The 26737-nt window shown below is 43.3% G+C and overlaps 2 protein-coding genes across 4 annotated transcripts; both read left to right on the forward strand.

Annotated features, from left to right (window-relative positions):
* On the forward strand, positions 1-4551 carry toporsa (topoisomerase I binding, arginine/serine-rich a). Of its 3 annotated transcripts, none has more exons than XM_061244983.1 (2): positions 1-93; positions 1155-4551. In XM_061244983.1, exons 1-2 carry the CDS (start codon positions 91-93, stop codon positions 3834-3836), a joined length of 2685 nt encoding a protein of 894 aa, XP_061100967.1. In that variant the 5' UTR covers positions 1-90; the 3' UTR covers positions 3837-4551. The 3 variants fall into 3 exon arrangements, with proteins under 3 accessions (XP_061100967.1, XP_061100968.1, XP_061100969.1); XM_061244984.1 differs by lacking the exon at positions 1-93 and adding an exon at positions 102-342; XM_061244985.1 differs by lacking the exon at positions 1-93 and adding an exon at positions 120-170.
* Positions 4552-5968: 1417 nt separating this feature from the next.
* Positions 5969-26737, forward strand: mtap (methylthioadenosine phosphorylase). The gene is made up of 8 exons (XM_061244986.1): positions 5969-6264; positions 8896-8982; positions 10376-10434; positions 10673-10840; positions 17472-17574; positions 18463-18702; positions 22304-22426; positions 24121-26737. Exons 1-8 carry the CDS (start codon positions 6244-6246, stop codon positions 24157-24159), a joined length of 840 nt encoding a protein of 279 aa, XP_061100970.1. The 5' UTR covers positions 5969-6243; the 3' UTR covers positions 24160-26737.

The raw sequence follows: 26737 nt of genomic DNA on the forward strand, positions 1-26737 counted from the left end.
GTTTAGTACTCCACGCCACGAGGGAGAGCCATCGTAATCTGTTCTGCGTATGGTCCTCAAATACGTTCTGACTGGGTGTTATGAAACTTTATGGTATTTATGTTATCATTACCAAATATATCAGACTGGCCTAGCTAGCTAAATTCGCTGTATATTTCACTATTTTCAACGTAAATATGATTACCATTACTCCTTCTTAAGTGTGTTCTGTGATGGTCTGTGTTAGACGTCATAGTCGTTGCTTAGCTGGCTCGCTAGCTGCGGAAGTTAAGCGAAAGTTGGCTAGCTAGCTGGCTGGGGAGCTAAAAGCGCAGGGGGCATCTGCTTTTCTGCTCTTTCAAGGTAGGCTAGAATTATACATATTTTTCCGCATGAATCACAGTTTATATTAAATAAAAATATTGATCTGGCTATCTACAAGCTATAGTATTACTTTCATTTGTCACAGTTGAGAAATGTTTGATGTCATGATGATCTAGCTTCCTAGCTATGTATCGTTAGCTTACCGCACAGACCGTGTACTTGGGCAACTGGCGTTAACTATATTAGATAACCTGGTTCAAGATTCCTAAAACTGCTTTAGGATTTTTGTTTTTTCTCAATGGCTTCCAAGTAAGGCCATGCCAACTAGACAGCTTGTTTGTGGGGAACATAAGACTCCACTATGCTAACGATAAATTATTTATCCAGTTGCGTAGCACGTGTGTGTGTGTGTGTGTGTGTGTGTGTGTGTGTGTGTGTGTGTGTGTGTGTTTGGACTAGATAGATATACAAGTGTAAACATGTACAAATGTAAACGCAACAAACCCATAATATATACGTATCTGTTTGAAACGTTGTAGCCTTGGGTGTATACTATCCTAGACTAGGCGTGCCGTTATTGTCAACATTCTGTGATTCGTAGTCGTGAACATAACTCAGATTGCAGGCTTATTCTCATGTGGGGTACTGTCGGGCGTACCCGAGAGCAAGGTACTTTTGATCGCGAATTGATTGATACAAATGTAAGCTACAGTATGTAAATGGCTCTGGATAAGAATGTGGCTAAATTCCAAAATTCAATATAACTTATGATGCAGATATGTTGCAATCCAGATAAAGCTTGTGCAATTATGCAAGACAATAACCAATTAAAATAATGACTTCTGTTTAAGATAATGGAGCCAACAAAGATGAGGCTGAGGACACGAAAGAAGGCTGGCTCGGACAAGGCCTTGCAGGCAATGACAGCAGAGGCATCCCCTGACTCAAAGTGCCCAATCTGCCTGGACAGATTCAACAACATGGCATACCTGGACCGCTGCCTGCACAAGTTTTGCTTCCGTTGCATCCACGAGTGGTCCAAGAACAAAGCCGAATGCCCCCTGTGCAAGCAGGGCTTCAACTCCATATTCCACACCATAAAGGCCGAGAACGACTTCAAGGAGTTTGTCCTGAGGCCGGTGGAGAACGGCTCTTTCGGGAGTCCCGGGGGCCACCGCTTCAGGTACCGCACCACGCTGACGAGGGAGAGGCGTGACGCCCGGCAGATCACGTCCACGCCCCCCGACAACGGGGTGATCTTCGAAGGGCTGGCCGCGGCCGTCCCGCCACAGGCGGACAGGGGGGTGCGGCGCATGATGACCCGGCTGGCAGCGAGGAGGAGGGCGCAGAGCGAGGGCCGGACGCTGCGTGCCCTACGGGAGCAGGAGGTGATCAGGTTCCGCCGGGCGCTGTACCGCACGGGCGTGCGGGTGCGGAGCGTGCGAGACGGCGGCCGTTTCCGGGACACCTCGGCCGAATTCTACCAGAGGAACCCGGCGTGCCTCCACCGGCTGATCCCCTGGCTGAAGAGGGAGCTGACGGTCCTCTACGGTGCCCACGGCTCCTTGGTCAACATCGTGCAGCACATCATCATGTCCTGGATCACCCGGTACGACATGGAGGACCAGGCCATGCAGGAGGAGCTGCGGCCCTTCCTGCTGGCGCGCACCGACCACTTCCTGCACGAGTTCATCAGCTTTGCGCGCTCACCATTCAACATGGAGGCTTACGACCAGCACGCCGTCTACGACTGCCCTGCCCCGTCCTCCCTGGAGGACAGCAGCTCGGACGCCTCGGTGATTGCTATATCGGAGGACGAGGACGAGCTGGACCTGCGGCGGGGCCCCGGGGCCGGCGGAGAGCTGGGCCAGGCGCCGTGGGACGACGAGACTCCTGGACCATCGTACTCGACGGCTGAGCAGGCGACGCCCATGCCCCTGGCGGACAGCGAATCGGAGTCTGAGAGTGGGGCAGAGGAGCGGGCTGGGCCCGGGGCCGGTCCCCTGCAAGACCCTCAGGGGCCCGTGGACCCTGCGGCAGGGAAGGATGGGGCGGACTCCACCGGCGAGGAAGACTGCGTCATCGTCGGCTATGTCAAGCCCATGGTTGAACGGACGCCGGAGCTCGTCCAGCTTTCCTCAGACACGGAGGAGTCCGTCCGTGACAACAGCCCAGAGGCCTTTCCCCAGCCCCAACACATCCGCTTCCAGAGCCTCAGCCCCCCCTCCTCCACTGCCTCCAAACCCAAGTCCCCCACCCAGAGGCGGGCTCGCTCCCGCGAGAGAACAGAGGCCAAAGACGGCGACCGCACCTCTGTCGCACCTGACGGCAGGCGGCCGTCTTCCCCCTGGGGTTCCCCTCCTCCAGACCGACGTGGAACCTCCAGGGAGACTGATTCCAAAAGTGACAAACATCACCGAAAGGACAAGTGCGACCGTGACAAGAGGCACCGGAAACGGGACGTGTCCAGGAGGAGACGGAAGTCCAGGAGCAGAGAAAGGCGGGCCCTCGATGGGACACGGAGGTGGTCCAGGAGCCCCACGATATCCATACGGAGCGACAGCACGCTCTCCAGAGGCGTGGGCCGCTCAAGGTCGCGGAGCAGGGACCGCCGGCCCTCCAGAGACGGGGCGCGTGAGGAGAGGAGGGGCAGGGACGGCAGTGGCTCTGGGCGCGGTCGGGAGAAACGGTCGCGCTCGCGCTGCCGGGACTCCCACAGAGGCCACACCCGGGAGAGGGACCTCGGCCACGCTCCATACGGCCAGAGCAGGTCGCACTACCCCAGCGACCCCAAGAACCCTGACCGCTGGAGGCAGTCTCGCTCCCGGAGCAGGACCCCCCCGGGCCCCCGCCGCAGGGACAGGAGGCGCTCCAGAAGCCGCTCCAGTGCCAGCTCCCGCTCCGCGCACCGGAGCTCCCGGCACGACAAGCCGGGAGGGAAAAGGAAGTACAAGACCCGGCACCTGGAGGACGTGCCCAGGGACCGGTCCCACGAACCCTGCGCTCCGTCCTCCCCTTCCCCCAGCTCCCGCGCCAAAGAAAAGAGGCCCGGCGGGGAGAAGCACCACAGCCGGTCCCAGGGGAACAGCCGGAGCCCCAGCGTGGAGATCGTCTACGAGGGCAGGGCCTCGGGGGAGAGCAGGAGACGCCACAAGAAGAAGAAGAAGCACAAAAAGAAGAGCAGAAGGAGGAAGACCCAGGAGCCCAGCGTCATCACCATCGACAGCGACAGCGAAGCCGCCCCCCTTGACCTCCGCTGCCCGGAAAGCAGCGATGAAGCGTCCGCCACTCCCGGAAACCCTGGCAACACGCAGCTGCTGGAAGCCGTCTTACAGACCTGGGAAGGGCCCACTCGGCCTGCCAGTCAGGAGAGCAGCGTGGAGGTTTTGAAAGACGGGGCAGCTTTTACCGCAGATAACGCAAAGCACGATGTGCCAATCGGCATTTGCGAACGGACTCGTACATCCCCCAAGGATGAGACTTCCAGCACCTCCAAAATAAGCACTGAGAGCAATTTGTTGAGTTGTTTGTGAAATCTGTCTTAAGACAAAGTATGGAAGCATAGGCTAAAAGTACTCAATGCACACTTTCATCTGTTTATTTTCTTACAAGGCCATTATATACTTGAACTGCCAAATTATCTCATTCAATATTTTCAGATGAATGCCATTTTACTAACCATTCATTATATAATGTTCATTTTGCTGTGCTATACTCAGGGAAAAGATTCACATGTAGCTGCCCCTGGTAGATTTTTACCACCTTTTCTGAGTTAAATCATCTACTGGCAGTTTGAGAAACCTTGTGAAATTTAAGACCGAAACCACAGACATTGCATATAACTAATGCCAAGGATTGGAGTGTATTAGTGACTTTTTAATTGCATCTCCAGGATTAATTTGGTTAAATGGAAAAATCAATCCGTGTTTTAATTACTGTTAGACTAAAAATAATACACTATTGTTAATGCCACAATCATAGTGGCTCACTGTTCTTGCTATCAAAGCAAGTGTGTAAGGAATGATTCCAATTCAAGATGGTTGCCAGTAGCACTGTCAGAATGTTTGCAACACACTCAGAAACTGCAGTAGTGTAACTACCATGCAATTCTAGTTGAGACAAGTCGACAACCTATTTGGTGCTATCAGTATTTTCTCAGAATTGTATTCCACTGTTCTTATATGAATATACACATTATTTCCAACAAGACACTGTGTAAAGGCATGGAATTAAACTAACATAATACCATTTTCCTGAGAAAATTATTTTCTTCCATCTGGGTGCATTGAAGTGCTCAGCATTTTTAACAAATGTACTTTATTTGAACGTGTATGGAATTTTTACAATTGAATATGAGCATACATTCTTGCCAAACAGATCTATTGAGTGAGCATAAAATGGCAAGATGAAACAATGCCAGCATAATTTGTAATCAAGCCATTTATTTTTCTCTGTCCATGTATTGGCTATATATTGGATTAATTTAATAGCTTGCAGGATAACTTTGAACTTAAATTTGCACCGGTTATTCCTGTACCTTGTAGCTTCAACAAGGTGTGTGTTCTGTAGGTCTGTGGCAGAATGTAAAAGACTGAAAGGAGAACATTACTAGCCAATATTTTTCTGTCGTCAAGCAAATTATCACCGTTTTCAATAGAAGGAAGCAGACTATGCACAGCAGTGGCCAACACAAAAGCATGAAGCCAAACGAAGGATGTTGATTTGTTTATATTCACAAATGTCACTGAATATCTCTGAGCATGGTCAAGTCAATCAGAAAGGTCTCATACCATTAGGAGCAGACTGCATGCTTGGAGGAGTTTTTGTTCATTTATTTTCATTTTTCTCCAGTCCAGCTCACTAGCAGAGGGTGCTTAAATTGAGGATCAATGTGGGGAGGGAGTAGTCCTGCAGGAACTTGCAGAAGGCCTGGCACCAGCATGGGGTGATACCACTATAGCAGGGGTGTCAAACTGAATTCCCAAGGGGCCGCAGTGGCTGCTGGTTTTTGTGGTTTCCTTTCAATCAGCTGTCAATTAAGGCCTCGAGAACAAGGTGTGTCAATTCTTTAGCCAATCAATGACTTAAATGAACCGCAGGTTCTGAGAACAACCTGAAACTCAGCAGACACTGCGGCCCTCCAGGACTGGAGTTTGACACCTGTGCACGATAGGTACCATCTGGCTCTGAGATGGTGAAGTTTGGAGAACTTTGATCACAATCCAAGGAATAATAAAGTGAATGATGTTTGCTGAAAAATACTGGTTTCAAAATGAGTATGGAGACCAATTTGAAACAATTGAAATGATTGATCTCCAAGGAAGTTAATCATTTTTGTTGCTTGTTTCTTAATCAGCGGTGTGCACACTAAACAGTTTAAACAGTAAATTAATTAGGCCTACTGCCACAGTCTAGAATGAATATTCCACATTCAATGTATGGTCACATTGTGTCACAAATGCATATGCAATTTAAAACGGGTAAGGCATGACACGACGAGTATACATTTGCATTGCTTAACCTACGCAAAGCATGAATAACTGAACACTCGTTTTCCAAATAAATGCGAATCACTTTAAGCTCAACACATTTTAATTAGGCTACATTGCAGTGCAATCAAACTTGTATCTATGTGAAGCACGCATTTAAAGTGGAACGATGATGTCACATTTTAGAGAAGTACTTTAGATCGGCAGATAACGCATGCTGTATTGGAGTAAAACAAAAATAAGCTATAAAAAGGAGACTGCAAGCGAATGCCCTTTGTTGCCATAGACACTGTTGTCGATACTTGAAATTGAACGCTGCCTGAACTCACTGTACCATTGAAGACAGCGTTTTCCTTCTGCCTATCCCGGTGTGCCCCTTCCGTATAGCAGGAAGGAAGTAGCCATCTAGCTTGGGGGGGAAAAAACGTTCCGTTTCGGCAGCTCTGAAGAAATGGCTGACATGCAGGTGAAGGTAATAACACTTTGAAAACCATGCAGTAAAACTCATTAGCTATACGTAGCCTATGGAGCGAAACAAGTGTGCAAACTCAGGCGTAGCTAGTACGAGATTTATCACAATGGTTAACCGCATTCTTGTAGCCTACTTGGTGCATGTTTGGTGCAGCTAACGCAGCAAAAGAAATCCGAATAAGCGCTCAAAACTGCAGTCGCCCGAGTTTCCGCTGAGCTAGTCTCTTGGTGAATAAACGGATCGAGCCACTGTAACGGGGGCCTTTCGCTTTGTAGCTGCCGAGCCACATAATTCTTTGTTGATTCAAGATGCAAGATATAACACGTGCCCTGGTGATCGTAACTCGAATGCAATTCGCTGAATGTAACGTTCGCTATCATCTCACTAAGGAAACAATGTAGCTTTTGAGTGGTGCAAAGTCAAGCAAACATTTTGTTATTTTTGTGAATTTATCTGGTCCACGTTCGTAATGTAGCCGGGGGAACCTAACCATACACTACTTCATTAGAACACTCATTCGATTGTACCGATTGCGCCTGCAACAAGAATGTTGGCTAACAAGCTAACTTGCTATATAGTTAAATTGTTGCAGACTGCATCTTACACCCAGGCCAGTCACTGACTGAGACTTCACTAACTGTGAAACAGTTCTTAACAGAACGTTCTAATGCTGATGAGAGTCACTACCGGCAATTGAAAGCTGTAGAAGAGAAAGTCCTAGACGACCCCTTAGAATTTGAGGGGAGAGAAAAATAAAAAAAAAATTCCAAAACCTACTCAAAGGGGTAAATTAGCTTATGCCAAGAGAAATCTTTGCTAATGCCCTGCAGGATAAATCCGGAACTAGTGTATACGTCACAAGGTTGCCTAGTTCACTTATGAGTGACGTACAGTAGGGCCACTACATTGCCTCCCAATCGCATTATGTAAATTGAACCGAGTAGCTGTTTTACAGTTTCCAACACAGGCCATCTGTTTTGGTAAAGTTACAGTGGTGTGAAAGTCTTTGCCCCCTTCCTGACTTATTTTTTTGCATGTTTGTCACACTTAAATGTTTCGCATCAAACAAATTTAAATATTAGTCAAAGACAACACAAGTAAACACAAAATGCAGTTTTTAAATGAAGGTTTTTATTATTAAGGGAGAAAAATACAAAGCTACATGGGTCTGTGTGAAAAAGTGATTGCCCCCTAAACCTAATAACTGGTTGGGCCACCCTTAGCAGCAACAACTGCAATCAAGCGTTTGCGATAACTTGCAATGAGTCCCTTACAGCACTGTGGAGGAATTTTGGCCCACTCACCTTTGCAGAATTGTTGTAATTCAGCCACATTTGAGCATGAACTGCCTTTAAGGTCATGCCACAGCATCTCAATAGGATTCAGGTCAGGACTTTGACTAGGCCACTCCAAAGTCTTCATTTTGTTTTTCGTCAGCCATTCAGAGGTGGACTTGCTGGTGTGTTTTGGATCATTGTCCTGCTGCAGAACCCAAGTTCGTTTCAGCTTGAGGTCACGAACAGATGGCCGGACATTCTCCTTCAGGATTTTTTGGTAGACAGCAGAATTCATGGTTCCATTTATCACAGCAAGTCTTCCAGGTCCTGAAGCAGCAAAACAGCCCCAGACCATCACACTACCACCATATTTTACTGTTGGTATGATGTTCTTTTTCTGAAATGCAGTGTTACTTTTACGCCAGATGTAATGGGACACACACCTTCCAAAAAGTTCAACTTTTGTCTCATCAGACCAGAGTATTTTCCCAAAAGTCTTGGGGAACATCAAGATGTTTTCTGGCAAAATTGAGATGAGCCTTAATGTTCTTTTTGCTCAGCAGTGGTTTTCGTCTTGGAACTCTGCCATGCAGGCCATTTTTGCGCAGTCTCTCTTATGGTGGAGTCATGAACACTGACCTTAACTGAGGCAAGTGAGGCCTGCAGTTCTTTGGATGTTGTTGTGGGGTCTTTTGTGACCTCTTGGATGAGTCGTCGCTGCGCTCTTGGGGTAGTTTTGGTCGGCTGGCCACTCCTGGGAAGGTTCACCACTGTTCCATGTTTTCGCCATTTGTGGATAATGGCTCTCACTGTGGTTCGCTGGAGTCCCAAAGCTTTAGAAATGGCTTTATAACCTTTTCCAGACTGATAGATCTCAATTAATTTCTTTAGATCTCTGCATGACGTCTAGCTTTTGAGGATCATTTGGTCTACTTCACTTTGTCAGGCAGGTCCTATTTAAGTGATTTCTTGATTGAGAACAGGTGTGGCAGTAATCAGGCCTGGGTGTGGCTAGAGAAATTGAACTCAGGTTTGATAAACCACAGTTAAGTTATGTTTTAACGGGGGGGGGGGGATCACTTTTTCACACTTTTTTCATGTAGGTTTGAAAATAAATAAATAAATAAATAAATAAATCAGGAAGGGGGCAAACACTTTTTCACACCACTGTAGTTAGGGAGCCTGGTATTGTGTCACTGTGCTGAACTCAACACTTAACTTTTAGTGTGATTTGAGACAAAATATAAAATTCCAGATAAAAAAAAAAAGGTACGTTCTGCCTTGACAACCCTAAAATTATCAAGTGATAATCACTGTTATCCTCTTCCCATGCACCCCAATGTCTTTTTTTCAGATTGGAGTTATTGGAGGGTCTGGTCTCAATGATCCAGATATCTTGGAAGGAAGGACTGAGAAGTATGTGGACACTCCATTTGGAAAGGTTTGTTATGTCTGATTGGCAGTGGAGAAGTGGACAGGCAGCCTACTGAGCGTTTCATAGTAGAGTGTCTCCATCAAAATTCAACCAGGATTTAAGCCTTTTACAGGCTTATGTTTCGTAATCCTCATACTTCAGGCAGTCTCTCTATGTTAAAATGAATAAAACTGAATTTCTGACATGGTATTGTGTATAGTTTAACAGTTACAGGGGTCCAAAGATGGCAGTCTTTTTTGGGGGTCAGCTATTTTATGTGATTGTCTATAAGGATATTAATGAAATACAAATCTGTGTTGATTTCTAGTAACTATACCAAATGCAATGAAAATAAAATGTCCTAAATATGGATGTAGTACATATGAAAATCATCAAAAATCTTTAAGAATAAAAAGCCATATGTTGGCTTACTTGTCCACTCATGATTCACAAATAATGCATAGCAATCTAATGTTGATATGTGCATCAGGTCACCATCTCCATAGAATTCCTTCAAAGTTTAAATAATTGTTTTCTTAATTCTGATTTTGGACCATATCCTAATGCAATACACTCCTTGGCAAGGGGGGCATTTCACAAGTATAAGCCATAGGAAATATAATCTTGCACATTGAGCTTCTGTTCCACGCTCAAAACAATGATATGAAAAAGCTACAGTAGTTTGCAGCAGTGTGGTTTTCTGTTGGATCACTCAACTAGAATTGTGAACTCTAGTGGCCAGAGTAGACATTTTAATCATTTTGACATGGAGTTATCTCAGGGTGATATCCATTTCCACAAATTAACTGTCTATATATCTCCATGAAATCATGAAAGAATGAGTCTAAATATGCCCAGCCAACATGTGATTTTCTTCTGTTGAAGATCCAGTATCTTCTGTGTCACCACCAGTATACATTTTTAAGCATTATTTTGCATTGGTTGTTTTTAAAAATATGAATGACTTAGTTTGTTTGCCCTTGTATTCTTACAAAAATAATATATTATTTCCACCAATGCGGAATGATTTTATTTTCAGTAAGTGGGCAAAACGTTTTGTTATCATGCAAGATAACATTTGATCGACATGCTAGAAGCCTGAATTGTGCTCTTCTCTAGCTGAACGAGGCAAGAGCATGAATAATCACATCCTTCAATCTCACTGTTTTACCTTCACTCAGTGCTGAAGTCTATCTATTTAGGACAGAATTTTTGAAATGTGAGGGTGACATGACTGTAAAGACAGTAGATCTGTAAGCTTTATGTCCAAGGTTTCTTTTTCTTAAATCGGTTTCATCTCAGTTGGTAGTTTAATTGTGGTTTTGGAAAGTGACATTTGAAAGGGACTGACACTGGATTCAGGTTTGAAAGCTCAGTATAAATAGGTCTGAGATTCTGGAACTTCTCTTTCCACTTCCAGCCCTCTGACGCACTCATCGTGGGGAAGATTAAGAATATTGAATGTGTCCTCCTCGCAAGGTAAGTTGATTCCTGCGTGTGCACGGATGTCTAAAGGCCCACTGAGCTGCTGTGCTGTCTTTTGTCCTCTTGTGGCTTTTTGTGTTGCAAGTGATGTTCAATTCCAATTGGTTTATCATATTAAAGCACTTGACAGCACCAGTCTAATATTGTCATTGCCAACATTTTGTGTTTAGATTAGTTTCCATTTAATTTATTTATGTATTTATTTCATTAAAAAAAAAAAAACCTCCAATAGGCATGGCAGACAGCATACAATCATGCCAACCAATGTCAACTACCAGGCCAACATCTGGGCTCTGAAGGACGAGGGCTGCACCCACCTCCTGGTCACCACAGCCTGCGGCTCGCTCAGGGAGGAGATCCAACCAGGGGACATTGTCATCATCGACCAGTTCATCGACAGGTGGGGATGGAGGGAGGGCGCCATCTTTATGTATTCACTTATCTTTTTCATTATGTCTGCTGTTGAGAGTGGTGCCTGTGACAGGTTTAATGCACGTTCGTACACTGCCAGATTCAAACCAGTTCTTCAAGCAATAAAGAAATGTGTTGAAAGTGCTTGAACAATTAATCATGAGACATTCTTATGTAGATCAGACATTGACTATTTTAAATTGCAAACAAAACTTTGGTCCCTTTTTTGGCTATGTTGTGTGTATTTTCTTAATTGCAATTTTTGGAAGGCTCTGGTCTCTGTTGATTCCTCCATGGCATTTTCTAGATAACTTGTCCTGTGAAACTCCTGACTCATTTTTAGTCAGTACTGTGTGGTCTCAGTTTTGGTACATACAACCAGAAATGTGATTGTTTGCAGTTTCTCTCCCCTTTTTGTCAAGCATAAGCATTATGGTTTGCCAAGGGATGGCATTTTATTTTCATAGTGCTAAATCGTGAGATCTTCTCTCTTAGTTTTTTTTTTCCTCCAAATAAGTTGCATACATATATGGAGTTGCATTCAGCAGAGTTGGATTAAGCATAGTTCTGGGATAAACTGAGTTTTGTATGGGGAATCCCCAGTCAAAACTGAGTTTAGACTAGGACTAGGCTTAATCTGTGTTTTAGAAACTGCCGTAAAGGGAGGTCAGCATCCCCACACTCTATGTAGGTGGCAGGGAAAACACAGATTGATTTAACTGGGAATTTGAGGGATTTGCCTGCACCACAATTAAATCATATTAGTTTGATTTTGCCTCCTGTGTCCCTATTTCCTTAAATCCTTAAATCCTCTGTTACTATTCCAGGAAAAATATTTCTTTAAGGGATATAAGGTGGCACAACTTGCAAGTTATAAGGCATGGAATGGCTTCCTGCCATGTTTTATAGAAGCCTGCTGGTGCTAATTATCAGTGTTTATGCAGCACAGAGCAGTACTATAGTTTTACAGCCAAGGCAGTCTTTCACAAAGATGGGCTTGGCTGTATAACTCACAATGAGCCTGAATATGTGTGCTGTTTGTTCTGTTCTTGACCAAGTGTAGATATTATAGACTGTAATTCAGTTTAAATCCACTAGGTGTCTATGTAGCCTCTCTTTTTGACTGGACAAGTAGGCAATTCCCTTTTGATGAAGCCATTTCAATTAAACTAAGATAAATCAATTGTACTGTGTTTGGTGTAATCCAACAAACAACTGCATCAATTGCATGCATTTTTGTAGGTCATTTTTAGAATGGACGATGCAGCCTTTCAGTGAGAAGGCTTTTGTTCCAACATCCATTTGGTACGGTGTACTCTGATCCACATGATTACTCTCTGTGTTTTCTGTGCAAGTGTTCCGAGCTCTGTGTTCTGTGTAAGGAGGTTATTTGCTTTCTGTATTGCATGTATGAGGGTACTTGTCTCTGTGCGTGGTGTAAGATGGTGTAGATCTAATCTATTTTATTTGAGCGAGGACTGATGACTTCCTCTGTCCAGTAACTTGTAGTCGGGTATTGCGGATTCAGGTGTTTTGGTATTGCGGATTCAGGTGTTTTCCAGATAGCTTGACAGCATATGTCTCTATCTTGCACTTGTCACTTGGATGAAGTGCAAATGTGGAACAGTTAGAAGAACTTATGTGACAGTTAATACCTTTGAGAAAATTACAATCGTATAGTTATTATTTGTTTGCTCTTTTAGTGAACAGTGATGCAATTGAACTTGCCCCCCCCCCCAACCCCTGGCCTTCCACTGTGTACATAGAATTTCAGTTTGTGTAAAAACTCAGGATATGGACTGAAATGACTGGAAGTTGCTTGTCCTCTCCACTGGCCCCATTCTTACAGTCAGTTTGTGTGCTGGTTGTTTTAACTTGTCTTCCTTCAGTTTCGATTTACTGTGTCGTGACTGAACAGAAACGGAAGCTAAAACCATCCTGAGGCCTCAAACCATGCTCTTACCTACGCAACCTTATCTGAGGGAATTACGTGTCATTACAATGGAATGCAGCTGAAAGGACATTTCTGGCTCTGCCAGTCGTATTACCTCTTATCAGCTGATATATGCGTCTGTGTATCTACATCTATCTACCTTAATTGTTGTGATCTAGTACCACATTTGGCTGTTAAGCATAATTAAAAAGACACAGGTTTTACAGTCTCACTAAAGTTTATATTGATTGATTTAAAAAAAAAAAATTTCTCACTCAGAACAAACAAGCCCATAAACTCGAACTGCCAGTCATTTGTTCTCTATTTTTCCAGTACAGCAGACTTGGTTTTCAGTTAGTCGGTCATCTCATTCAGTGTAGTTGAATATGTAGAATATGCTTTACAAGGTTATTGTTTTTTTTTTTTTTTAAATGATTTTTTCCTGTTTTTTCCCGTCTGTATTTCGGTGATGATATGCATCTGTTTGTTGAAAGCTTTTTGTTATGCTGAAATATATATAATTCTCGGGGACAGGAAGGAAATACGTATTTGGTTCACCTCCATGGAAACAGCCTGAATTAAGCAGCAGTTGGCAGTAACAGAATATTTTAGAGAACGGAGACCTTCCTCCAACCATACCATGCCTCTTCTCAATGGCTTGGTTACTGAAACCACTTGAAACCACTGCCTTTACCTGGGAGTCGCATGTGACCACAGTCTGGCCAATCAGTAGCAGCATTTTTTCAGTTAGTTATCTGGGGGAAAAAAGAAAAGCCGGGCTGGATTTTAATTCCAGGGCAAGATTTGAGTACCCATGGCAATGCGTTGGTGTAACAAGCCCTGAATTGTGGTCAGTTCTGTGATGTCCTGAGCTTGGCACAGTGGACATATCCATAGTCTAGGTGCTCTATTCTGGATCATATTCGGGATCCTTTGTATAAACACTTCTGTCATATGCAAAAAAAAGGCTGGCGGCCAGCTGCACGTACCACCACAAGTCATGCCTTTGCATAAATGTACAAATTAGCATTACTTTACCCCTCAGGACTATTATAAGCAATTAGACCGGGTCTGTTTCAGGATCTCCCTTCTCCTGCTGCTTCTGTGTGTACTACATACTTATGCTAGAATTGACATGGCGGTTTATTGTCCTACTTTTAAGGGTCTGTGAGCAATAGTACTTGTTAAGATTACAAATAGAATTTGAAATTAAAACAAAACCAACCAATCACATAGGATGTAAGAACCTAAGGATCCTGACATAACAGAGCTGAAAAACACAATAGTAAATGCAAATGGCCGGATTCCACAGACAAAATGTGTTTGTACTTTATGTGAGTCACAAAACTGGTTACCACGTACCTGCAGGAAACATTTGTTCAGCCGTATGCTAAAACGGCTGTCAAAAAGGCACTTGCAGTCTACAAAGGCTTACATAGAAACATTGAAACTTTTCATCAATGTCTTTGCAGGCTTGCCTCTATAACCAGGCAGTTGGGTTCAGGGCGGACGTAAGCTGTGGTTTCAGCCAGGGCCAGGCTTTTGTACAGGCAGAGTGCAGTGGAGAGTGGCATGTCAGGGCTTGTTCAGTCTTGTCCCACAGCATGTGACTGCATATTTCCGACGGGTTAGCTGATGGTGTGATTACATTTGTGCCTCATTTCTTTATATATTTGTATTTGCTTTTTTGACTGTGGGGGGCATAAAGAGATTACAGGCTGTAAAAATGCCCTAGTTATAGCGTTGTCTCAGCTGCATATTGGAACAGCTGATTTTAAGGGGGAAGCTTACCTGCCTCATGTCCTTCGCTAGGGTAGCTATAGTTTCATGCCTGAAGGACTGTCTATCAAATTGGTATTATTTGCTTAAAAGGAGTTCTCTGTTAAATATGTGATAAGGCCAAGTTTGTCAACAAAGAGTCAGACAAACACTGTTTTGGAAAGGTAACATTGTCTGTAATTTGACACTGAACTGCTCCGATCTATGTATGATGAGTTGAAAACCACACCCCTGCGCTCAGCATGGCTGTGCCTGGCTTTCATGTCTGAAAGGGTATCCAGTCCACGGCCACAGATCGTGCGGCATGGCAAAGCCTTGAGGCCACGGTTTCTCCCGAGCTCGAGTTCATTTGAAGCGGCAGAAGGCATAAGAACAGCATCTGCATTTTTGTTGTCTGTCCTTTTCTTGTGTTTGCTTAACCTCTAGCTGAAACTACTTTTTATGTGGGTTTATTAGGGGCAGTGTGGCTTCACATGAAAGCAGCGTTGTTCTTGGTAATTTCCTGTAAACGTATTGATGGGAAGTGCGTCCTGGAGGTTCAGGAGATGAGCCTGTTTTCAGAGATGTCTGTCAGGATACTGAGACTGTTGTACACTTGAGGGAAGTTGTTGTATGTCCTGGTCCTAGAAAGTATTCGGCTGTAAAATGAATTATATTTTCTAAAAATGTTATGTACAGTGAAGCACAAGTTATGTCGGCTGAATAATGGTCTGCACCCGGGATATAGAAAATAATGTAGTGTAAAAGTAATTCTGAGGGACACATTTATTATGGAGTAACTTAGTCCTTAATACATTTATAAATGTAGCACCAATCATTATGAAGAACTATGTCCTAATTGTCTTGAGATTTTGTTCCTCTTTGTCCGGGAATGTCTCAAAATAAAAGAAGTGCAAAATGTATTTGTTCCGTTTTTTTTCTTCTTTTTTTCCCTTTTTTTCCTTTTGATTTTGCTTAGCATATCAATCTACTGTGCTTCCAGCTAGTGAGTCGAATGTTGTTCATAAGTGTAGCTTAGAAGTATGGAGAGTTTTTAAATTATTATCATTCAAGAAATGAATCTTTAAAGGAAGCGGTTGAATGAATATGATCATTATTCGCATCTTGAGTATTAATCTTTATTGTTCTGGATATGTACAGTCATTTTTTTACTCATTGGAATTGGCTGTCAGGTAGTTTATTGCACTGGGACTGGAAAAATCCTTTCACAGATCTAGGTTTTGATAATACTTAGAAAATAAAATAAATAAAATAAAATAGTCCCACACCCTTATCTTGATTTGCAACATTTTACTGTTTTTTTTAGGCCTGACATGGTACTGGTCATGCTGTTGCCATGCCCAAATGGAAATGGGAAATTTAGTTTTCTGGCACAGATTGTACGTGGCAGAATGCCCACGGCCAGCCAGTTGAACATCATTCTTATACAGGTGCTGAAGTATGGTGCATCACACTCAACCAGTTTGATGGATTACTTCCACCCAAACGCTCCTTCTATAATAGCTTATAGCTGGAGATTTGCTTATTGATTCACACAGGCACGCCTCACCAGCAGTCTGACTGGTTGTGTTTGTAAAGGGGAGGGGGGGGAAGAAACAACATCATTCAATGGAATAAATGCAAACGTTGTGGCACTATTTCCATTTTGTCTGTGATGGAGTGGATTTTATCCCACAATGAGGCAAATAGTGTAAATACAGAAGCATGTGCCAATGTCCCAGGAGTGTGGGGAGCTCTGTTTAGGTCTTGGCTGTGCTTTACATTTGTAGTTTATTTCTGTGGGGTAGGCCACAGTATTTACAATGAAATTCAGAAAATGAGCATTGATGTACTGTATTTACACCAAAACAGGCTATACACATATTTCTATCTAGCCCCCTGGGTTACATACAAAAAAAGCATGACAGAGCAGTCAACATTAATGCAAATGGTTGCAAATGCAAATGGTTGCAAATGGGAAGTACACTTCCAGTAGCACTGTCAGCATTTATAATGTTACGAGTTTCTGTCATAATAAAACAAGTACAGTCAGTTTTTATGTCAGTGGAGAGAGACTTCCAGTATATAATTGTGGTCCTGTGTTGTTGTGCTATCTCGGCCATCGGCGTAGCAACGTGACTCAGTGTGTAAAATGCACCAGTGGCTGAGGGGCAGTCAGGGCATTCTAACAGCTGAGTTTTAGTTTCACCAGGCAGGAAAACAAAACAAATACTGCAGGGATGATGTCAGTGGGCTGCTTATGTGGAGGTGACTATAGGAAGGAATTGCTGCAATACTATGATTGTTTTAGCTTTTTCCATCCTTTGTCTTTGTAGCTCTCACTCATATTACATTTCAAATGGTCCCTGGTTTTGGAATTAATTTTATGAACAATTTTCATAGCTAAAAGACTGTATTAGCTAGCATATTCTTTAGCGGACAAAGAAACAAACCTCTTCAGAAAACCATATTCAATTCTTGATTCTTAGTGAAATTGGGAATGACAAAATGAGTGTATGTACTGTGTATATGTCCTGGCCAGTCTGGTTTCAGTTTTACCTAAATTTGAATATAACCAGAGATACACCTCTTTACCTATTTAAACAAATGATACCTTTGATCTTTCTCTTCAAAGTACAGATACAGTTTAAGAGCCTGTGCAGTGTCTCCAGTGCTGTGGGCTGTGGGCTTGGTAATGGTACTTAAATGAATCTAAGACATATAAAATAAGACTGCGACTTTCAATACAGGACTCCTAACATTCAATACAGCGAGAAGGATAATACTAATTTAAGCCTGAAGTTACTGACAAAGTAACTTGTTCAAATCAAGCCTGAAATGCAACTCATTCCACATGTATGACAAGCTGGCTGTATTAAAGTGGGAGTACCATGGCAACTGAAACTGCCATCACCTCCACCCCCTGCAGAACCACAAAGAGGGCGCAGACGTTTTGCGATGCCCGTCCCAACAGCCCCCCGGGGGTGTGTCACATTCCCATGGCCGAGCCCTTCTGCAGCAGGACCAGAGAGGTGGGTGGTGCAGGGACCTCCTACCCTCACGCACTGGTGTTACACACTCACCAGGGACCTTTCCCCCTCACACACTGGTGTTATACACTCATCAGGGAACTTTCCCCCTCACACACTGGTGTTATACACTCATCAGGGAACTTTCCCTTACACACTGGTGTTACACACTCACCAGGGACCTCTTACCCTCACACGCTGGTGTTACACACTCACCAGGGAACTTTCCCCCTCTCACACTGGTGTTACACTCTCACCAGGGACCTCTTACCCTCACACACTGGTGTTATACACTCATCAGGGAACTTTCCCCCTCACACATTGGTGTTACCCACTCATCAGGGAACTTTCCCCCTCACACACCGGTGTTATACACTCATCAGGGAACTTCCCCCTCACACACTGGTGTTACACACTCACCAGGGACCTCTTACCCTCACACACTGGTGTTATACACTCACCAGGGAACTTTCCCCCTCACACATTGGTGTTACCCACTCATCAGGGAACTTTCCCCCTCACACACCGGTGTTATACACTCATCAGGGAACTTTCCCCCTCACACACCGGTGTTATACATTCATCAGGGAACTTTCTTCCTCACACACCGGTGTTATACACTCATCAGGGAACTTCCCCCTCACACACTGGTGTTACACACTCACCAGGGACCTCTTACCCTCACACACTGGTGTTATACACTCATCAGGGAATTTTCCCCCCTCACACACTGGCATTCCAAACTTGCACTCACACTAAATGGTATTAATAATAAGACCTATGCTGTCAATCTGTACAATATATATTTTACTTGCATTAACGTTAAAAAGGCAGCAGCTCCATGTTTCCAGTCTTACTGAGCCTGGCCACCCCCTCCCTGCTGTGGGACAGGTTCTTCTGGAGGTGGCGAGGAGCCTGGGGGTGAAGTGCCACACCCGCGGCACCATGGTGACCATCGAAGGCCCCCGCTTCTCCTCCAGGGCCGAGAGCCTAATGTACCGCCAGTGGGGCGCTGATGTCATCAATATGACCACCGTGCCAGAGGTGGTGCTGGCTAAGGAGGCCGGCATCTGCTACGCCAGCATCGCCATGGCCACCGACTACGACTGCTGGAAGGAGCACGAGGAGGCGGTGAGTGGGAGTGGGAGTGGGGTACAGTTGGCATCAGGCAATGAACCCTATTGCGAACTGAGGTGTGTTGGTTTTCTAAATTCAGAATTCAGTGTAAATGTGGGTGTATAGTAGGTTTCAGAATCTGACTGTCTACAGTTACAGTTACAATATGTCTTGCTGTCCTTCATCCTGTGAAAGAATGTGCCAATTACCCTGCCTTAGTATTGTAGTGCTAAATATCACATCCAAGAATCATCTCCACCCTCCAGTTTTCCATTATCAAATGTGCACAATCGTCAAATGTGTAATGAGTCATTCTACAACTCGAGGGACTACTGTGAAATTGGTGAACTAGAAAAACTCATTGTGTAATTGCCTGTGTGTGTGGTAAGTGACAAGATGGCACGCTTTCATCAAAATGACCTTCGACCCGTTAACAGCAGCATGTGAATGAAGCCCGTAGCAAGGGCGAAAGGATTGAGAAAGGAAGGGGGGCTGGGCAGAGCGGAGGAAAGGCGGAGGGGGTCCTCCTTTCATTCGCTGCCGTTACGGCAGGGTGAGGTGCTCTGGGAGCCGGCCCAAACACTGACGTAATGGGCTGTTTTTGCTGCCTGCTCGTCTGACTCAGCGCTTTAAGAGGTGACCTCACGTCCACACTCCCTGACTGAGGAATGGCACAGGCCAAAGTCCAAAGTAAGACGAGGATAGAATACAGAGCTCTTCCTGCTGCCAAGGGAAATTCCCATTTCTTGAGATTGTGGATGAAAGCTGGTCTAGTGTTGGGGATTAGCCTGTGGCGTGGTGTGCAGAATGCGATTATGTCCATGCCATAGACACCTGTCCTGCACCTGACTTTTCGGGAACAATAGACCGATGAAAACCAAATATTTCCAACGACGTTTGTGGAAACTAAAGCAGTCAGCTCTGCAATAGGCTGCTCTACAAAGGGGAAAAATGAGACACAAACATTTTGTCACACTCACTGTATATTACAATGTAACCATACTGAGATATGAGCTTGTTTTTCTTTTTCTTTTCATTTTTGGAATGTGATTTTGGCAGGTGATTATATTTAACAAAGAGCAGTAATGGGAATTTAGTTATTTTTACTAGGACTTCCTACCCTTTACTGTTGGTTGGTTACAACGTACTGTCTACATATAATAACTATACACACTGAAGTAGCTGCCATGTAGCCAAAGCGATAAATGGGCAACACAAGCATGGTGGCTTCATATGAATGGTCTTATGCTAGCTGATAAGCGTTTTGTATGTGTGAGGGAGTTATGGACTTTATTGGCGTCCTCAAATCACCCTTCAACTTCCTCCAACTCATTCTTTGCCATAATTTCTCACTGCACGTACCTAATTCCCTTGCCTCCCACACACACACACACACACACGCGCACACGCACACACACCATTCCGCTGTCATTGCAGGGAAACACGTAGTTCATCTGAGTCAGCTGGAGCCTGTCTGGCTACTCTTAGACCTGATCAGGCCTAACCTTACCGCACGCACTCAAATTGTACTCTATAGGCATATTTTCAACAGAATTTGTTGAAGATAATTTTCTGACACAAAAAACAAGAGACAAATCGTGCAGTGGAGAAGCCTAAAAATGTTGGTAACCCAAATGCATGGCTTCCTGTGTACTTGTACTGAGTAATGAGTGTTAAGTAATCTAAGGCACAAAATGAACTTGTATCCACAAACTTAACGCATTCAACAGATGTGGTCATGACTGGTGTGTCAGTAAACCCCCACATTTCCCCACAATGCAGACAGTGTGTTTTACACTCTGTGATTGCTTTATCCAGCTGGTCAGTGTGGTTTACAAGGCAATAAAATTATAGCTACATTTGACGTGGACATCTCAAAGTAATATCAGCTTTTTGCCACTTTGCTAGAGGAGTAAATGACACAATATTGGTGTAGAAGTGCTACAGTTTTGGACCACATCAAAATGTCTGCTGGGCGAATGCTGTTGTTTTTCTGGAACCTGACATTATTTGATTGAGTTAATGACAGTAGTTTGCTCTTGTAGTTTCAGGAATCACCTTCTGATATGATGGCAACAAGTAGGCACCAATAAATGAAAAGTTGAAGATTAGATGTAATTTTAGCTATTAAGGTCATAACAGTATTACACTAAAGGCGATTGTGAGATAAGCGGAATGCCTGTAGCACAGCATATGAACAGCAGCAGCATTGTGATTGTGATGATGCATCATTCGGGTCAACCACAGAACAGTTTGTCTAAAGGAATTAAAAAAAATAAGCACACATGACCACCTTCCCATTTCCATAGTAGACAGATAACACATTTAATCATGGCATTTTATGCAATTCTGTTTTGGGGATTCCCTGTACAATGTGTGACTTATTATGACACGGAATCTACCACCTGATTTCTTTGTCAGATGCTTGGGTCTTGTTACTGGGAAACTGTAAATGTGCTGCTCAAACGGAAAATGAAAGCGTAAAACAAAACATGAAAAACTGGAAATGTCCAGCCTGTTGTAAAAGTGCATTGTGCCAACAAGACAGGTTATGCATTGGGCGGTTTGTCAGTTGGACTCAAAGTATGTGTACAGACATCTCGTGGAAAGTGCACATGCCAACCTAAAAGCCTTACCAGTTGTTTCCAAATTTGTAATTTTTTCTGCAAATTACCTGTAATGATTGTTTATTCTAGAATTGGGTTTATGAAAAAATTAATTTTTATGTTACAATAGCTAATTTATGACTCCTAAGGGTCAAGAAACGTGAACGTGTTCACATTGAAATGCCGTTGGCTGTGGCAATTAGAACCAATTTTAAATCAGTGAGCTTGAATTATTGTATGTTATTCTAATGTTTTGGTACAGAGTGTCGGTGCATCAACTGTATATTTTGAAACCTGAATTTAAGGACTATAAACACAGGCAGAGGATGAGTCAACATGTCAGTGAGCCCTTTTCAATGATAAGAAGGGATTTACAATGGTCTTGTAACAATGTTTTTACACAAATATCTGACCTATTGTACCTTTGATACAACATTGACACAAGGGTGCACATCTTCATTTTAAAGACTTGAGACATGGGTATTTTTGGGTAGATCAATGCAATCTGTTTGTCTTCAATTATTTGTATGTATGTTAAATATTTATCTCAAGACAGGCCTGCCCACCCCTGTTCCTGGAGATCTACCAATCTGTAGGTCATGGATCTTCAAATCCAAATCCAGCCCTTGTTTTCTTTCCTCCCCGGTAATTACCTGAACAATTGGCACTACTGAGTGAACAGACTGGCTTAAAAACTGGCTCCCAGGTAAAGGGAGGGTGGAAAATCAGCTGTTCTCGGCCCTCAAAGGACATGATTTGAGGAACAGGGCTGTAGGTTTTTTGTTTCAGCCCTGATTTAGCATGCCTGATTCTATAAATTAGCACCTAGAATTCTCTAGCTGTTGAATGAGATGTGGCTTTGTTAGGATTGGGATGAAAACCTACAGGACCGTAGAGTTCCAGGAACATGGTTATGCAGCCCTGCTCTAGGAGGTCTAATGCATTTCCTGTAAAGATGATTGGGAAGTTGATGGCTCAGGACTGTGGTTATGGCCTATTCCATGTCACAGGTCTGTGTGGACAACGTGCTGAAGACCATGAAGGAGAATGCTAACAAGGCCAGCAGCATCCTGCTCACCGCCATACCCCAGATCTGCCAGATGGACTGGAGTCAGACAATAAAGGCCCTCAAAGTGAGTCCTGCATCCATCCCAAGCAGCCAAAACTGGCTTCTATTTTGAAGCTCTTTTCTTGGTCATGCTGAAAGACGATAATCACTAGTGCCTCTGTGATTGGCTCCAATATGGCATATCATTCAGACCCAATTTTAATGTAAAGTCAATGGTATAATTGTGGTCAAAATACGAAGTCAATCATTTTTTCCCCACAAGAAAACATAGGCGCAATCTGTGTCGATTTTCTTGCTTAAGTTATTGTGTTGCAGTCTGCAGTAATACGTTGTGGACAAATTGGTAACAGATTCCGTCACTGTCATTTCCTCTCTCTCACACACTGTGTGGAGGAGCTGTACTTGGCTTCCCTACTGCACAACATTAAAGTGCCTGTAAACTTGAGTTCCGTGGTTTCAAAACACTTTCCACAAGCCCATGAATAGTGAGTGGGTGACATAACAGTTACTTGGTCCATATTTGTTTGACAAACTGACTGTCAGCTAATGCCCAGTGGTGCGTTTCCCGAAGCCTAATTAACGCTGCATTGTTCGTAAGTTGTACCTTAAGTTGTACCTTAACGTTTCAGTGTGTTTCCCGAAGCGTTCTTTACTAAGTATGCCTTCTATATGTCGTACTTTCGTAAGGTTGGTCTGGACCACTCTTAGCTATACCTTAGCGATGTTGTCAGCTCACTCCACTAGTGGCCACCACTGTTATGACCGCAAGCCTCTGAAATCAGCTGTTGCTCTTAGTTACATCTCAATCTGTTAAGCAATATATACAGTAATAATTCTACAGTTGGAGTTGGCTAATAATATGCACAGCTAATGCCCAGCTCATTCCCTCACCACATTCACAGTACAGCCACAGCTAATGCCCAGCTCATTCCCTCACCACATTCACAGTACAGCCACAGCTAATGCCCTGGTCATTCCCACAACACATTCACAGTACAGCCACAGCTAATGCCCAGCTCATTCCCTCACCACATTCACAGTACAGCCACAGCTAATGCCCAGCTCATTCCCTCACCACATTCACAGTACAGCCACAGCTAATGCACTGGTCATTCCCACAACACATCTCAAGATTTACCTTACCAATTCATGTGACTAGGCCTGAAAACCTGTCAGGATCTATCCGGCAGTCATTTTTATTCAAAGCTGCATGGACGAGCCTTCAAGGAATGTGTCTTTTGCCTACTATGTTGATGGAACTGACAGACAGCACTTGCACGTCTTCTTGGCACTTCTATTCAACACAGAATTTTGGTACTTCAAGTGTATGTTGTAAACAAAAATATCCAGGTGGCATTTAGGAAGTAGGTTTGTGCAGTATGTGAGGGAATCATGTTTTTTTTTTTTTGTATATAGCCCAATGAAAATCTACTTAAAAGTCAGTGTGATAGGATTGTGTGTGCATTGGTGCACATTGAACCTCCTATGCTGAATTTGAATTGAATTTAAAAGCTTAAAAACTATATTTTTACTCAGAATTTGGCATTGAGACATGTAGATTATGAAAGCCAAGATATTCTTCAAAATGAAGATGAAGTCCTAAAACAGACAAAAATGTTCATTTTTAAATAAAAACCGATTTATGTGAAATTGGCCTCAGCGACTTACGACTGATTATGATAGAATGGGTCACATATTTAATCTACATCACTGCTTACATTTTTTTAACTTAGCCACTTTTTTTTTCATTTGCTACAGGCTACAGCAATGTCTTCTGTAATGCTGCCCAAGTACTGAAGATATGGATTTTCTCTTACCTACCAATAAAACCACGTAGAGGGACATCCCGGTAAATCTAAGCTGCGGAAACGTCAGGTCTGGCTATCAGTGAGAAATGTGCCTGATACGCTTTTTTTGTATTCACATCCTGCTTCACATACTTTGTACGTCTTTTTGTATTTTCTTTTAGACATATTTCATCCCTTTGTAATATCTACTGGGAAATGTTTTTTATGTAATTAGGTACAGAATTATTGGCACGCTTGATAAAGATTAACAAAAAAATAAAGCAACATGGGTAATGAGCTTTATTGTGTGCTCCAAAAATGGGAAAACAAGAACTCATTATCTGTGTTTGTTTTATTTTATGGAGCCTTTTTCCCCTCATCTTCTTCAAGGGTGCCAAAAAATACACATACACTCACCATACAGTGTGGGATACATATGGAAATGTTGTTTATGTTGCACAATTTTATATGGTAAAAACTCAAGTCCAAGATTATTATTATGCAACAAAGATGGCTGTTGCTTTGTGTTTTTGTAACAATCAGTCCTGATTCTTACAAAAATTACCTTCTGCTCTTCATACCTGCTTTTAACCCATGGAAATATTAATCACCAGCAATTGGCTTTAATCAAGTCACAGCTACTCACAGACGTATAATTCAAGGGAGACGTGAATTATAACCTACGGTGGGTTGAAAACTGAAACATTTAATAACATATCATTAAAATGTCATTAAAAAGTTCATAGTGAAAGGAAAGCCTTCATCTTCACAGTTAATGTTAAGATATTCCTGTGCCTGTCCATCATTTCACCTAATGGACTTTTTGGCAGTGTTTGCTTGACAGTGCCCTGCATGTACTAGGTAGTCTTGCATGCAGGACATATCTATTTCAAACAACATTAAAGATCATGGTTATTTAAAACAACATTACCGATCCAATGTTTTATCATTGCATACGTTTCGATGGTCTTCTGAGGAATTTGGAGTATGTATGTACACTCACTGAGCACTTTATTAGGAACACTACAAATACTGGGTAGGGCCTCCCATTGCTCTCAAAACAGCCTCAATTCTTTGCGGCATGGATTCCACAAGATGTTGAAAACATTCCTTTGAGATTCTGTTCCATGTTTACATGATTGCATCACATAATTCCTGCAGATTTGTCAGCAGCACATGCATGCTGCAAATCTCCTGTTCTACCACATCCCAAAGGTGTTCTATTAGATTCAGATCTGGAGACTGGGATGGTCACTGAAGAACACTGAACTCAACTGTCATGTTGATGAAGCCAGTTTGAGATTACTTTTGCTTTGTGATATGGTGCATTATCATGCTGGAAGTAGCCATTGGAAGATGGGTACATTGTGGCCATGAAGGGATGCACGTGGTCAGGGACAATACTTAAATAGGCTGTGGCATTCAAGCAATGATTGATTTGTATTCACGGGCCCAAAGTGTGCCAGGAAAAAAATCCCCAATCCATTACACCATCACCACCAGCCTGGACTGTTGACACAAGGCAGGTTGGGTCCATGGATTCATGCTGTTGGCACTGAATTCTGACCCTACCATCTGTATGCCTCAGCAGAAATCGAGATTGATCAGACCAGGCTATGTTTTTCTGGTCTTCAACTTGTCCAGTTTTGGTGTGCCTGTGCCCACTGCAGCCTCAGCTTTCTGTTCTTGCCTGACAGAAGTGAAACCCGACATGGTCTTCTGCTGTTGTAGCCCATCCGCCTCAAGGTTTGATGGGTTGTGCATTCTGATATGCTTTTCTGGTCACCCCAATTGTACAAAGTGCTTATCGGAGTTACTGTAGCCTTTCTGGCCATTCTCCATTGACCTCTCTCATCAACAAGGTGTTTCCGTCTGCAGAACTGCCATTCACTGGATGTTTTTTGTTTTTTGCACCATTCTCAGTTAACTATTGAGACTGTTTCTAATAAAGTGCTCAGTGAGTATATGTACTTTATGTATGTACACTCTGAGCACTTAAGTCTAATAAATACCTAATAAAGTCGTATGCTGCTATATCCTGTCCACGTAGAGATTTGACGTGTGTTCAGAAATGCTCTTCTGCATACCACTGTTGTAATGTGTTGTTATTTACATTATTGTCACCTTCCTGTGAGCTTCAGCCATTCTGGGCCTTCTCCTCTAACCTCTCTCATTAACAAGGCGTTTCTGCCCACAGAACTGCTGCTCATGCTGGGTGTTTTGTTTTTTCCACCATTCTTTGCAAACTCTAGTGTGCGTGAAAATCCCAGGAGATCAGCAGTTTCTGAGATACTCTAACCACCCTGTCTGCCACCAACAATCATTCCATGGTCAAAGGCACTTAGATCACATTTTATATCCATTCTGATGGTTTCATATGAACATTAACTGAAGCCTGTGACCCGTATCTACATTGCACTACTGCCACACAATTGGCTGATTAGATAATCGCATGAATAAGTAGGTGTAATAAAGTAAAAATGTTCCTAATAAGGTGCTCGGTGAGTGTATGTGTGTGTGTGCGCATGCAAGCATATGTATGCATATCTGTATGTATGTAGTGTATTAAAGATGATGCGTTTCGTCTA

Source organism: Conger conger, chromosome 6, assembly GCF_963514075.1.
Source record: "Conger conger chromosome 6, fConCon1.1, whole genome shotgun sequence".
Classification (NCBI taxonomy): Eukaryota; Metazoa; Chordata; class Actinopteri; order Anguilliformes; family Congridae; genus Conger; species Conger conger.